The sequence below is a fragment of the Lucilia cuprina genome, chromosome 5 (genome assembly GCF_022045245.1).
Source record: "Lucilia cuprina isolate Lc7/37 chromosome 5, ASM2204524v1, whole genome shotgun sequence".
Taxonomy (NCBI): Eukaryota; Metazoa; Arthropoda; class Insecta; order Diptera; family Calliphoridae; genus Lucilia; species Lucilia cuprina.
The window spans coordinates 12,745,067-12,760,892 of NC_060953.1; the positions used below are offsets into that span (position 1 = coordinate 12,745,067).

The window sequence follows — 15,826 nt, forward strand, 5'->3', positions numbered from 1 at the left end:
CTGTTCTAGTTCTGTTCTAGTTCTGTTCTAGTTCTGTTCTAGTTCTGTTCTAGTTCTGTTCTAGTTCTGTTCTAGTTCTGTTCTAGTTCTGTTCTAGTCTGTTCTAGTTCTGTTCTAGTTCTGTTCTAGTTCTGTTCTAGTTCTGTTCTAGTTCTGTTCTAGTTCTGTTCTAGTTCTGTTCTAGTTCTGTTCTAGTTCTGTTCTAGTTCTGTTCTAGTTCTGTTCTAGTTCTGTTCTAGTTCTGTTCTAGTTCTGTTCTAGTTCTGTTCTAGTTCTAGTTCTAGTTCTGTTCTAGTTCTGTTCTAGTTCTGTTCTAGTTCTGTTCTTGTTCTGTTCTAGTTCTATTCTAGTTCTGTTCTAGTTCTTCTAGATTTTTATGAGCAATTACTTTTTAATTTTCCACATATAGGGTATTTTATGTGTCTAACTTAACAGTTCATTCATGCAATCTAACTTGTTTAAAAAAATGTGTAAGCCAAGTAGTACATATGTATGTATATGAATATGCTTCTAACTCACACTTATAATTTAAGTTTTTTCTTTTTTTCTAAGTGGCATTTTGGCAGTAAAAAGCCGTTATAATTGCATACAATATGTGTTGCACTTTTTCATATTCAATCTTATTACGTTTAGTTTATGGTACCTAGTTGCAAAATTGCCTTTATTTTCGTCTAGTTTCCCTAGTTCTTAGTTTCAAAGTATTAAAAAATATACGTCTAAGCCCTCTTTGCCTTATGCATTTTACTATTTCAAAGTGTCTAAGAAGCTGTAAAGAATTTCCACATTCGTAACCTAAAAGAAGAAAACTGAAATAAAATAAAATATTGTGTTAAAATACAAATGTTTTAGAAAAATTACAAAAAGGCTGAACTCGTAAATATTGAAATGTTTGTTTTGTTGCTGTTTCTGCTGCATGGTTCTTATTTTTTTGGGGTGGCTGAAGTGGTTAGCACTTTCTTATGCAGTTTCGTATTTTGTACATGTACTTTTAAAGATTACTTTCAATATAGGTTGCTAGACATAAACTTCGAACGCAGAAATATATATTGTTTATAAAGTAATAAAAAATATCAAATTTAAATTGTAAAAAATTGTTTACAGTTTATAAATTTGAACACACTAACACAATACTTTGAAGCATATGTATGTATTAAACGTTAAATTTAATATACAGTCCGTAGGGTCAGAACTAGAGCAAATACTCTTTGATAATCGGTACAGGTTTCTATTATAATCGACTGAATTCACATAGTTTTGCATGAGTAAAACCATAATAACCAATCTAAAATAAAAAACTGGAGCCCTTTTTAAACGTACGCCAATAAAACACTTTTAAATCCACAAAATAGTACTTTAATAAAAAAATTCCATTACATGTTTATAGTTCATTCATTTTTGGCACCGAAATCATTTGATAATAAATATACCAAAATCTTTAAAAATTATAATTAAAAAATATAATAAAATACCTATTTTTTATACTATAAAACTAAAACTAATAATAATGTTTAAACAAATAGTCTTTTCAGTAATTAGTTTTCTAACTTATTTTACTATAACTCTTAGAGTTAAATGGAAAACAAAAGAACAATTTTAATACAATACTTATAACTAATGCTAAATTAATATCTTTCTTTTAGATAATTTTGAAAATAAAAATTAAAAAAATTGTTTTTAAAAAGGAATTCATACTAACCACAAATTAACTAATCATAGTCTTGTTTATACGCATGGCTAAAAGCTTGACTGTCTATGTAGTCTAGACTATAGTCTAGTCTGTAGTCTAGTCTATAGTCTAGTCTATAGTCTAGTCTATAGTCTAGTCTATAGTATAGTCTATAGTCTATTCTATAGTCTAGTCTATAGTATAGTCTATAGTCTAGTCTATAGTCTAGTCTATAGTCTAGTCTATAGTCTAGTCTATAGTCTTGTCTATAGTCTAGTCTATAATATAGTCTATAGTCTAGTCTATAATCTAGTCTATAGTCTAGTCTATAGCATAGTCTATAGTCTAGTCTATAGTCTAGTCTATAGTCTAGTCTATAGTCTAGTCTATAGTCTAGTCTATAGTCTAGTCTATAGTCTAGTCTATAGTCTAGTCTATAGTCTAGTCTATAGTCTAGTCTATAGTCTAGTCTATAGTCTAGTCTATAGTCTAGTCTATAGTCTAGTCTATAGTCTAGTCTATAGTCTAGTCTATAGTCTAGTCTATAGTCTAGTCTATAGTCTAGTCTATAGTCTAGTCTATAGTCTAGTCTATAGTCTAGTCTATAGTCTAGTCTATAGTCTAGTCTATAGTCTAGTCTATAGTCTAGTCTATAGTCTAGTCTATAGTCTAGTCTATAGTCTAGTCTATAGTCTAGTCTATAGTCTAGTCTATAGTCTAGTCTATAGTCTAGTCTATAGTCTAGTCTATAGTCTAGTCTATAGTCTAGTCTATAGTCTAGTCTATAGTCTAGTCTATAGTCTAGTCTATAGTCTAGTCTATAGTCTAGTCTATAGTCTAGTCTATAGTCTAGTCTATAGTCTAGTCTATAGTCTAGTCTATAGTCTAGTCTATAGTCTAGTCTATAGTCTTGTCTATAGTCTAGTCTATAGTCTTGTCTATAGTCTAGTCTATAGTCTAGTCTATAGTCTAGTCTATAGTCTAGTCTATAGTCTAGTCTATAGTCTAGTCTATAGTCTAGTCTATAGTCTAGTCTATAGTCTAGTCTATAGTCTAGTCTATAGTCTAGTCTATAGTCTAGTCTGTAGTCTAGTCTATAGTCTAGTCTATAGTCTAGTCTATAGTCTAGTCTATAGTCTAGTCTATAGTCTAGTCTATAGTCTAGTCTATAGTCTAGTCTATAGTCTAGTCTATAGTCTAGTCTATTGTCTATTCAACAGTGTAGACTATAGTCTATTCTATACTCTAGTCTATTTCCTAGTTTATAGCCTTCTCTATAGTATAGTCGAGAGTCTAATCTAGTCTATAGTTTAGTATACAGCCTAGTCTATATACTAATCTATATAATTTTATATGCCTACGTACATATATTCTTCGATATCTTCAAGACATGACTTGAGTGTATAATCATAACTTTAGCCTTTACAAGATTCTTTTTCAAGTTACAATTTTATCTTGATTCTAAAATACAATAATCTTCAGGTAATTGATATAATATTTTCCAACAAAACAAAATTGTTAATTTGATCTTCGGTTAATAAATGTGCGTTAAACCTTCCACCACTTACTTTTCTGCTATTAACATTAAAATTTTATTCATCAGTTCATTGGCCACTGTTTCGTTAAGAGTATTCAGGCGAGCCGCTAAGAACTCACCAAATTTCGTATAGAGTATCTCACGGGCGGTTGGTTTTGGATATAAACTTTGCCCTTGCTGAGAACGATGCGTAGGATGTTGAGGATTATTATTGGTCACACCGGCCGGAGGTTCCTTATTTAAACTCTGCAGCGAGGTGGCTATCGAGAGGCGATCATCTAGCATATCAACATCATCATCTGGATCATCATCCAAATCGGAACAGTCTCTTTCATCTATGACTAGATTTTGGGTAGAAGAATTAAGATTTGTGGAATTTAATAAAAGTTTTGTAGAGATGTCCTTGGAACGGCTGGCTAAAGATTTGTGAGTATCTTTGATTTTACCATTCGAATTGGTGTCCAACGAAATGGTGTCTTCAAGAGAGTCGGGTTCATCTTTTATGTAAATAGAGGGTGACGATGAACAAGAGCGTATGGTAAGAGATCGAGCTCTTGAAAGGGGACGTGAGGGTAATGGTTGGGTTGGAAATGCTGTGCCAGTTGCATTTAGTTTTTGTAAAGCTGCCAAAGTACTGGGTGTTAGATTGAGTAAAACATCGGGTTGTAGCTGCGAGCTGGCTATGGTGGTCAAGGTGGTTAAAGGTATGGTGGGAGGATTTATGGAGGGTGGTAATAAAGGTGTTGTATTGCCATTTTGATGGCCAGATGTTGGGGTAACTGTTACGGTTTGTGTTATGGGCAGAGGAGGAGGAGCCGCCGCCGATGTTGTAATGGGTGGTGTGGTTGATTGATTTTGTGGATTATTGGGATCATTGGGAGCAAAATACTGATATTCATCTATACCGGTAGAGGTATTATTATTAGTTGTACCCAAATTAGGTGGCATAACATCATTAGATTTGGCTCGTTCACGAGATCTGTAAGAGAAGTTTAAAAATTAATAAAAAATAAGTTTGGAGTTTTAATAAAAAAACTACTTACTTTCTTTCCCGTATCACTTCCTTGAGAAAGGCCATTTCATCATAATACTCCCATTTGGATTTAAATCTGGTGCCCAACATTTTTTCGTGATTCAATTCACGACGAAATATTTCCCTTAACGAGGTAAAAGTTCTTTGAACTCTTTCTCCATTAACACTAAAGATGCGACCCAATTCATTCCATTTCAAGGCCTTTTTCTTGTCCGATCGTTTATAGTGTGGCAAACGACAATCCCATAAAATTGGATTCAATTTAACCAATTCAATTAAACGTCTTTTTTCTATTTGATGGCGTGTAAAGGCCATTATTCTCTCTTAACAATTTCTTTACTTATTACTCTTTTTTGTTTATTAACTGTTTTTTTTTTCGTTTTCTTTAACTCTTAGTTACTTCTATTGACCATGAGTGTTTTTTTTTTTGGTTTAAATCACACTCAATTCTCTTTAACGCTCTTAACTTGTTTTTCATAACAACACCACTATGGCTGTTTAGTGTGTGTGTGTGTATGATTGGGGGGTTTACACTTGAGTTAAAAAAGAGTGTTAACTGTTTTTGCTGCCAAGTTTTTTTCTTCTTCTTAGTATGTGTGGGTATTTGCTGTAGACGTTAACACTACCATATCAACTGTTATTCGCTATTTTTATTTTTGTTAGTAGTAGTTGTTATTATTTCTCATTATTCAATATGGCGCATGTCCGTTTCCCGTTGTTGGTTGCTTATACATATATTTCATCTACAGGTATACAAACACAATTGAGATTGTTTTTTTGTTAAATGGATGCTGTTAATGGTGGTAAGGGTATTAATTTGCAAATTTTGTTAGTATACTTTAGATAAATTTAAGTTTGTTAGAGAAATTAAGTTAATAATCAAATCATCATAATTAATAATTAAACATCTTATTAAAATGGAATAAGTTTTATAAGTAGCAATTGAATTTAATTGTTAATTATTAAAAATCATCACGATGGAAAATTTTAAAGATTTTTTAAGAAGCAAGTATGAAATTATAGTCGGGCGAGGCCGACTATATAATATCCTACACCTGTTACAAAAATAACATGTGATTTAGTTTTTATAATTATACAGTTTATGAGGGTCATCAAGGCTAGTGTGGAACTTGGTTTTGCAGCTTTTTGTCGAGATACGAGTATATTCAAACACAATTATGAACTTTAAAGCCCTATTCGACGGTTTCAGCTGCATGGGGACTAGGTGAAATAATGAACCAATGTTAACAATTTTCAATAGGCTCCGTCCCTTTCATAAAACTACCTTCAAAATTGCAGCCATGGATGGACAGACGGACAGGCAGACGGAGGGACAGGCGGACGGATATACCTAAAGTGATTCTGAGCCGCTTGGTATACCTTAAGATGGGTATAGAACCAATATTATTGTGCGTTACAAACATCAGCACAAACCCAATATACCCACCTCTGTAGTTTTATTACAAAGTGGACGGACAGACGGACAAGCCCCACCCCTGTAGTTTGATTACAAAGTGGACGTACGGACGGACATAGCTAAAATGATTCTGAGCAGATTGGTATACCTTAAGGTATAGAAACCAATATACCCACCTCTGTAGTTTGATTACAAAGTGGACGGACAGACGGACAGGCCCCACTCCTGTAGTTTGATTACAAAGTGGACGGACTGGCAGACGTACGGACAGGCGGACGGACATAGCTAAAATGATTCTGAGGCGATTAAGGTAAAGAACCAATATTAATGTGCGTTACAAACATCTGCACAAACTCAATATACCCTCCTTACTAAGCTACAGTCGCTCATGTCGGATTATATATACCCTACATTAACTAGAAACTTAAGCTCAGTTATGGACCATAGATTTTTCATAAATTTGAAGAAAAACATTTAAGAAACTACAGTAGGTTATGCTGGACTTTATATTGATCAATTATAGATCATTATGAACAGAATTTAATATTTTCATTATCTGTGGTAAACATAGGGTCTACTTTTTCTACACATCTGTGATTCGAGATATCGTGTGCTAAATTTTGAAAACACACCTTTTCTTGAGGCAATTTTTTGTTAAAAAATTTAGTTTGTCATCAAAAAGCCCATGGACTTATTGATTTATTCTTAGTCAACTGGAAAAGAATCGATCTTAGAACTTCTTCTACTCATGTGCGATTCGAGATATCGTGTGCTGAATTTTGAAAATACGCTTCTTTTGAGACATTTTAAAAAGCCATGATAATTTTTTGTTATATAATTTAGTTTGTCATCAAAAAGCCCATGGACTACACATTGACTTATTCTGAGAGTGCTGGAAAACAATTGGTCTTAGAATTTCTTCAACACATCTGTGATCCGAGATATCGTGTGCTGAATTTTGAAAACACTCCTTTTTTGAGACGTTATAACAAAGCCAAGACAATTTTTTTCTATAAAAATTAGTTTGACATAAAATACCTACTTGGTCAACTTTAAAATAAAAAAAATAGTTTTAAAAATACAAAAAAATGTTTTATTGAAAAAATTTGTAAAATATGTCTTAATTAATATGTTGTGATCATTGGGCCACAATTGACTCTACCCCTCACATAAGGTTCTCTGTACAAAATCACTTTAACCTTCAGAAATGGCTTAATAAAATCAGTACGAAATGTTTTTCTTAATTCTATCAGAATCGGCCCATAATTGATCCATAATACCCCATGTAAAGTCCTCTTCAGATAATGACTTTAACGATCATAACTAGATTTGAAATCTTAATATGATCTTTAGACAAAAGCATGTTTTAAAAGAACCAACATCTCTACTCAAATTTTTTTTTATAATTCTATCAGAATCGGTCCACACCTGACCCTATCTCCTATATAAAGTCCTCTTCAGATAATGACTTTAACGCTCATAACTAGATTAGAAAAGTTAAATATGATCGTTAGACAAAAACAGGTTTTACTACAACCAATATCTTTATATTAATTTTTTTCTTAATTTAAACAGTATCGACCCATAATTGACCCTAACCCCTCTTCAGATAATGAAGATCCGAACTTGATTAGAAATCTTATTATGATCGTTAGATAAAAACAAGTTTTATAACAACCAACATCTCTAATTTTTTTCTTAATTCTATCAAAATCGGTCCATACCTGATCATGAGTCCTATATAAAGTTCTCTTTAGACAATGACTATAACGCTTATAACTACATTAGGAAATTTAAATTTGATCGTTTTATTGGAACACAAATCATTCTACCAAATATTAAAAGGATTAGTCCATATTTGACTTTATTCCCCTTCATAAAGACCCCTTTAGATCAGGGATCTAGAGTTTCACATGATCTACATATGACTGATCCATTTTGTTATTCAGTTAAGAACTATTCGAGCAACAGATTCCCACAGGATTTTGCTCTAATATTCGGCTAGACCACTTTCTCAAATTTTCCGATTATTTCTGTTTCCGATTTGTGATCTATAGAAAAATAGAACACACGGTCAGTTCGCATATACTTACAAAGGAAGCAACCTAAATAACTAGTTTTATAACTGATGACCCGTTGATAGGGTCCATAATGTTTGAGAGGAGAGAACATTGATATCTCCGAGGCAAGTCTATCTTTAAATGCGATTTAAATATAGTTTTTCTTGGTTCAGTTAGTATGTTTTATTAACCTTTATGGAAAATTTAAAAAAATTTAATTAAAATTAAAAAAAAATTTACAATTTTTAAACAATTTTTAATTTTTCACTTTCAAATAGCAAATATTAACACAAAATTTATTAATAGTTCAATTGCCGCAAAGGAATGTCTGTGTATGTATGTTTTTCCCCATATGTATTTTATTTTTGCAAACAAATTCTTACCAAATTTATCTTTTAAAACAATTTCTTTTTATCTGTATTATTTAGATTTATTTCTGCCGAACAAACACTTTACTTTACGAGATCACAATTAAGACTTCCACAATATTCAGTCACAACAAAAAACCACTCAAATACAAAACACACAAGAAAAAAAAAATAGCAATACCACTTTGCTACCAACAACTGTAGTAGTTGTTGTTGTCTTGTGTATAGATTATTGTTGGATATGTAGTAGCAGCATCAGCAGCAGCCAACAACAACAACAACAATCAGTGGCAGCATCAATGAAATGAAAGCAAAAACAAACTCAACACAATTTATACAGTTTTCGTTTTATTTTTGCTGTGTTGTTGATGTAAATTAAACAATCTTTGGACACACTGAATAATAATGAATAAAAACAGCAGTAACAACAACAACAGCAATGAAAAACACTGACTAGCAACCACAACATACCAATACACATATGCGATTAAATAAAAGTAAACAAAACAAAACAGTAAATAGGCTGACAGGCAGGCAGGCGGACAGACAGGCAGAGACCAGCATCGGCATGCAACAAAACTTGAGTATCTGTATGCATGAATTTGAGTATGAGTAATTGTAGCAGTATTAGTGTATTATAAACCACAATGAATCAAAACAATAAATTTAACAAGAGATACACTAAGGGTAATGACAACAACAACAGCAACAAACTAAAATTAACAGCAACACTTAATAAAATAATAACAACCAAAAAGAGAATATGTGTAAATTAAAAATCTAAAGAGTAATTGTGGCAAATTGTTTTTGTATTAAGAGAGAGAGCGAGAGCTTGAGATATATTATTAAAAAATTGTAACAAGTATGAGTGGAAAATAATTTAGTTTATGAATAAATTTAAATGAAAAGTTAAACAGCAAATTATCAAACAATAATACTATGGGCAGACGTGTGTATGAAAATTATTTTCTTAATATGAATAACAATATGTATGTAATAAGAGCTGCAGCAACAATACTGTTCTCATAATAATGAGAACAATTTTGCTTATAAAGTTTATAATATAGTGATACATATGCACACTCACATACATATGTATGAACCTATCAGACATGGAAAATTTAAATTGTAATTGCTACCTTCTACCAAAAACTGTAAAGTAACTAACTAACTAACTAACTAACAACCGAAAGACCTCAATGTTAAAGCGGCAAAAACGGAAATCTCTTTTTTCACAAGAAAGACAAAAATTTCTACGTATACCGAACTTTGCTTCCTTCGCCAGAAGATACCAGTGACAGACAATGTTAAGTACTTAGGTGTAATCCTGGACCGAAAATTCAAATGGAGACAGCACACACAGGATGGGATCAACAAGGCACATCACTGCTGATCGATATGTAAGAGAACTATAGACTTTATAAAAGTGTAATTAGACCAATATCAAACTACTACCAGGTATAAGTGGTGCCATGTAAACTACTTCAACCAAGGCTCTAGAAATGTTGTTAAGATATGAACTGGCCAAAAGTGGTTGCAGGACACGTCATCAATGTGTACTAGACATATTGGAAGGTTATACACGATCATCGGACGTGCCTAATCGTATACCAAACACAGAATATGTCGGAAACTTTGAAATCGCAGATAGAATGTATTGGTCAAGCCAAACATTATAGCAAATACCAGTAGGAATCCGTTGTTTCACGGATGGCTGTAAATGGGGGATAAAGTGGGGCTGGGGTTCTATATTGAAGGTCCAGAAGCAGAAAATGTTTCTGAACACTGAAAAATAATTCATTCAGTTCCTACCTTTTTCTTGTGCCCTAGTGGCCTTTAGCAAGTAAGTAACTATCTATCTATCTATCTATATATCTATCTATCTATCTATCTATCTATCTATCTATCTATCTATCTATCTATCTATCTATCTATCTATCTATCTATCTATCCATCTATCTATCTATCTATCTATCTATCTATCTATCTATCTATCTATCTATCTATCTATCTATCTATCTATCTATCTATCTATCTATCTATCTATCTATCTATCTATCTATCTATCTATCTATCTATCTATCTACCTATCAATCTATCTATCTATCTATCTATCTATCTATCTATCTATCTATCTATCTATCTATCTATCTATCTATCTATTTATCTATCTATCTATCTATCTATCTATCTATCTATCTATCTATCTATCTATCTATCTATCTGTCTATCTATCTATCTATCTATCTATCTATCTATCTATCTATCTATCTATCTATCTATCTATTTATCTATCGACCTAGCTACTTATATTAAGGCTTGATCTTTAGACAATTACATAAACCACAATATTCTTTTAGAAAAAAGTATAACGGTAATGTATTTTCCATCCCTGTACATAGCCATACACTTACTAAATGAAGCAAGAAATGATATGATTTTGGTTGAGATTTCATTGTTGCCAGATGAAATTTATTTGTCAACGATAAAGTCTTTTAAAATTTTGAAATATTCAATTTACAATAATTAAAATAAGACTTGGGATCTCCAAAATGTCTTATACAGTAGAATCTAAAAAAGTTTTTCACTGAAGCTTGTTTTAAAAAAAAATATATAAAAATAATATGTATATTTTTCAAAAAACAATATTAAAGTTTCTTTCAATATTAAAGTTTCAGATTAAAATTAAATTTTTACAACATTAAAAAAAAACAATTTTCATTAAAAAAATCTAATAAAACCTTTTGAACTGTATTAACAAAACTCGATCACAATTGGTATTGCAGGTTTATTAGTAATAAGTCTTGAACAGTTTTTACGTTTGCAAACTAGTACTTAAGCTCACTAACACATTCAGCTTCAACTTCTCAACAACCAATCACAACGCTACAACAACATCAATTGTGCTTAAGTGAATAGGATCAATGAAAAAGTGAGAAGTACATAGTAGTCATTAAATATTTATCAAATGTTTGACAATTACATATAGGATGAATTAAAAACGAATATTTTAAGATATAATTTAGAAAAAAGTTAGACATATTATATATCAGTGTATAGGTAAAATTGTGTAGTTTTGAATATTTTAAAAGATTTTAGAAAATATGATAGTTTTATAACATAAAATTAAATTGAAAAATTATTAATTTGTAGTATAATTCTTTATGGTTATTGTGGGAAATTTTTGAAAAATTTCTATATTTATCTGGCAACTCGATTTAATTACAATTTATTTAGATTTGTATTTAGTTTGAGTGTTTGGTTAGTCACACGCTTTGTTTATATTTTCCTGTGGTGGGTCGGTCAATTGGTTGATTCTCATTGTTTTGGTGGAATCTGCATTAAATGAATGAATAAAGAGATGGACGCATGTTTGGATGGTTGGATGTTTAAAAACTCACAGATTGGCTGCTGTAGTTATTGTTGTTGTTGATGATGATGATGATGCTGCTACCTCTATTAAACTGTTGCTGTTGTTAAATTATATATACTCATGTGTTTATTGTTGTTGTTATTGTATTATTATTATTACTGATATGATGAACTCACTCACAATCAGTTGTTGTTTATAAATTTATTTATTTCATTTTGTTGTTGTTGTTTTTTTTTCGCTGTTTTATTAACAACAATAAAATTCAATTTATTTCAATTAACCAAACAACCAACAGCAGCAGTAACAGTAGCTACATGGGCAACCAACAATTTTGTGTTAGTTAGAATTACACTCATTTATTTTATTTGAGTCATTTAACGCAGTCACTCATTAGATTTGTGTATATGAACTTAAATGTATAATATTTACATTTTGTAGATAAATTTCTAGAGAAGTTCATAGAAACACAATTTTGTTAGAAATTGTTTAAAATGTTAACAATTTCTTAAGTTTCTAAAAAATACTCTAATGTCTATTGTCTAGATGATGGACTTATCCATAAAGTAGTCTATTCACCAGTCTATAGGTGATTTTATTGTTTGGTCTAAGAACATGCCTTTTCATTTGCATTTCAACTTGTTTATGAACTGGGCTATGATTATGCTTTGCTATGGTCTATTGTGTGGACTATGGACTAGTCTATTTCATAGACTATGAACTTCACTATAGACGAGTCTATTTCCTACACTATGGACTAGTCTATTGGCTGCACTAAAGACTAGTCTATTGGCTAGAATATACAAGTCTATTGGCTGGATTATAGACTAGTCTATTGCCTAGACTATAGACTTGTCCATTGGCTAGACTAAAGTTTAGTCTATTGACTAGACTATAGACTAGTCTATTGACTAGACTATGGACTAGTCTTTTGACTAGACTTGACTTTTGTCTAAAGACTAGTCTATTGGCTAGACTATGGACAAGTCTATTGGCTGGATTATAGACTAGTCTATTGCCTAGACTATAGACTTGTCCATTGGCTAGACTAAAGTTTAGTCTATTGACTAGACTATAGACTAGTCTATTGACTAGACTATGGACTAGTTTTTTGACTCGACTATAGACTTGACTTTTGTCTAGTCAACTGTCTAGTATGTGGAATAGTCTATTGACTAGGCCATGGACGAGTCTATTGACTATACTATGGACGAGTATAATGACTACACAATGAACTAGTCTATTGGCTAGACTACAGAATAGTCTATTGAGTAGACTATACCCTAGTATATTAACTAGACTAGGCTATTGACAAGACTATGGACTATTCTTTTAACTAGTTAGCTATCTATTATGTGGACTAAGCTATTGACTTGACTATAGACTATCAATTGAATAGACTATAGTCTAGACTATAGACTATCAATTTAATAGACTATAGTCTAGACTATAGACTATCAATTGAATAGACTATAGTATAGACTATAGACGACTCTATTGACTAGACTATAGGCTAGTCTACGGACTAGACTATAGATTAGAGTTGACTCTATTAACTAGAATATAGGCTAGTTTACGGACTCGACTATAGAAAAGTCTATTTACAGGGCCGAGTGTATTACCTAGACTATGGATTAGTCTATTGACTAGACTTTGAACTAGTCTACTGGCTGGACTATGAACTAGTCTATTGGATAGACTATGGACCAGTCAAGTGTCTAGTATATGGACTAGTCTATTGGGTAGACTATAGACTAGTCTATTAGGTAGAATATAGACTAGTCTATTGGGTAGTCTATAGACAAGTCTATTGGGTAGACTATATACTAGTCTATTAACTAGACTATTGACTAGTCTATTAACTGTACTATAGACTAGTCTATTGATGAGACTATAGACTATATTGTTGACAATACTATGGTTAAGTCGGTTGACTAGTCAACTGTCTAGTATGTGGACTATGCTATTAGCTATACTATAGACTATCTATTGAATAGGGTAGTCTATTGACAAGACTATGGACTTGTCTATGACTATACTATGGACTAGGCTATAGACAAGACTATGGACTAGTCTGTTGACAAGTTAACTTCTTGGAAAAAGATCTAGTCTATTGCCCAGTCTGTTGCTTAGACTATTCGCTAGTGTTTTTACTATTCTATTGACTAGACTATGGGCTAATCTTTTGACAAGTCTATTGACTGACTATGGGCTAGGGTAACAATCGATAACGAAACTTCAGTAAGATAACATAATGAAGGGCTGAATTAGAAACATAGGCGGGAGTATTTCATAAGACTACAAAAAGCCTATGGAAGACCATAAAGAGTATGGGAGAGAGTAGTTCATAAGACCACTAAAACCCTATGGATACACTCTGAAGAAAATGAAGAGAAGCTCTTAAGAATGACAAAGTCCATATTACTTTGGTAACTAGATTGTACGTTTCTATGTGGACACACAGAATAAGGGTAACAATCGACAATGCTCAACAACGAATGGGGGAGTTACTTGCTACAAAGACAACAAAACTTCAAGAAGATATCCTGGATAAAATTTACTTAGATTTTATGTCATTATTTTGGAGACCGTTGGAGACCAGTACTTAGCACTAACACTACGCTGGACTTTAAATAAAGTGTTACATTTTTCTAGGACTTCAAGTTATTACTTAAGTAAGTTCTTAGGTAAGTAATACCATTATTTTAAAACAGTAATGACGTTGAAGAACAGTACTTAACACTTACACTTACAAGTAGGGAGTTAATTACTTAAGTACTTACTACGATCGACTGCAAATAAAAAGTTTTTGGTTCTTCTGGGACTACAAGTTATTATTTAGTACCTTCTATGTATAAGTAATTGAAAAGTAAGTTCTTATGTAGTTAATACCTAATACAAACATATTTGTTGGTAATTCTAAACATTTTGGTAAATGTTAAGAAAAATTTTCACAAAATTTTGTTTATTTTAATGAAAAAAAAAATTAAAAAACCCGCATATTTTAAAGCAATTTCGTAAATTTTAATTAAATTTCATAAAATCACACAAAAACACAGTCAAACTCAAATACAAATTTTATTTTTCGTACTTTTATTTCAAGATACTTACACATGTTTGTATGTAGACATACATTCACACTCACTTAACAATTTAACAAATTTATTTACATTTTTTTTCTCTCCCTTGAATTTGTTAGATTTTTTCCCAATTTTTGATTTTTTAACACCAATTTTTAAACTCATCAAACTAAACTTTAGCACAAAGTCATTACGGAATGGAATGTGTTCTTTCGTTTTGTTAGTTCTCTATTCTTTATGCTTTATATATTTTTGCAGTTGGTTGTTGTTATTGTATTATTTGCATTCAACGGATGCTGTTTATTTATTGTTGTTTTGTTTTTGTTTTCATTATTTTGTATCTTTTTTCTTCATATTGTTGTTGCTTTTGTTTGTTATCTTTGTATATGTTAGTATATGTGCGTATCTATGTATTGTGTTTTTGTTAAATATTCACTCATATTTGTTCTCTCTTTTAAACGCATTCTCTCGTTATTAATCTCTTGTTTTGTTATTACTCCCATTGTTAAAAGTACTACATATTTACAGCTCTTAAATTGTTTGAATAAATATTAAAATTGATTATAGGGGTCTATTATTTCTACATTGTTAATATGAGTATTTCTACTGACCTCCACCTATTTTGAAGATTATTCTCTTGAAAATCTTTACTGCTATTATTAACAACACAAGAGAACTTACAAAAGCATTTAACAATATTATTTTCATATGTTTGAAATTCAATTAATTACCAATATTGTTTATTTTAATTTAAAATTTTACCGAAGCTAGAATATGATCTAGACTACAGACTAAATTATACTCAATATAATACGTCATTAAATAGATCTGACAAGATTATAGACTAGACTATAGCAAGGTTAAAGACTAAACTATAGTCTAGTCTTCTAACTATAAACTACAAATCGGATAATAGTTAAGGCTATAGTCTAGACAATAGAAATCTAGGCTATAAAGAAAAATAGTCAATTTATAGACTCAACTGTAGCCCATACAGTAGACCAAACTAAACCATAGTACCGACTACTGAATAAATTATAGTCCAGACTATAAAGTGCAAACTCAAACTAGTCAATATTTCCGACTCCAGACTAGACTCTTGTACAGGCTATTGACTAGGCCATAGTCCAGACTGTAGAATATACTATAGTATATGGAATAGTATACACTGTATACTATAGAAGAGGTAGATTGATAGATAGATGGATAGATAGATAGATAGATAGATAGATAGATAGATAGATAGATAGATAGATAGATAGATAGATAGATAGATAGATAGATAGATAGATAGA

General features: G+C 31.3%; 1 protein-coding gene across 3 annotated transcripts; it reads right to left on the minus strand.

Moving 5' to 3' along the window:
• Nucleotides 1–2,902: 2,902 nt before the first annotated feature.
• Nucleotides 2,903–14,757, minus strand: LOC111689744 (cell wall protein RBR3). 3 transcript variants are annotated; one of them, XM_046952859.1, is made up of 3 exons: nt 14,563–14,757; nt 4,247–4,979; nt 2,903–4,182 (listed from the first exon to the last, which is right to left on the minus strand). In XM_046952859.1, the coding sequence occupies exons 2-3, from the start codon at nt 4,549–4,551 to the stop codon at nt 3,231–3,233; spliced, it is 1,257 nt and encodes a 418-aa protein (XP_046808815.1). In that variant the 5' UTR covers nt 4,552–4,979; nt 14,563–14,757; the 3' UTR covers nt 2,903–3,230. The 3 variants fall into 3 exon arrangements, with proteins under 3 accessions (XP_046808815.1, XP_046808817.1, XP_046808816.1); XM_046952861.1 differs by having other exon boundaries at nt 4,247–5,027; XM_046952860.1 differs by lacking the exon at nt 14,563–14,757 and adding an exon at nt 8,097–8,644.
• Between the last annotated feature and the right edge of the window lie 1,069 nt (nt 14,758–15,826).

Excerpts from the sequence above, each read along its gene's own strand:
- LOC111689744 (XM_046952859.1), bottom strand. The coding sequence starts at position 4,551 with ATGGCCTTTACACGCCATCAAATAGAAAAAAGACGTTTAATTGAATTG. Across the intron at positions 4,183-4,246 it reads GAAGTGATACGGGAAAGAAA|ATCTCGTGAACGAGCCAAAT; the intron begins GTAAGTAGTTTT and ends CTTCTCTTACAG.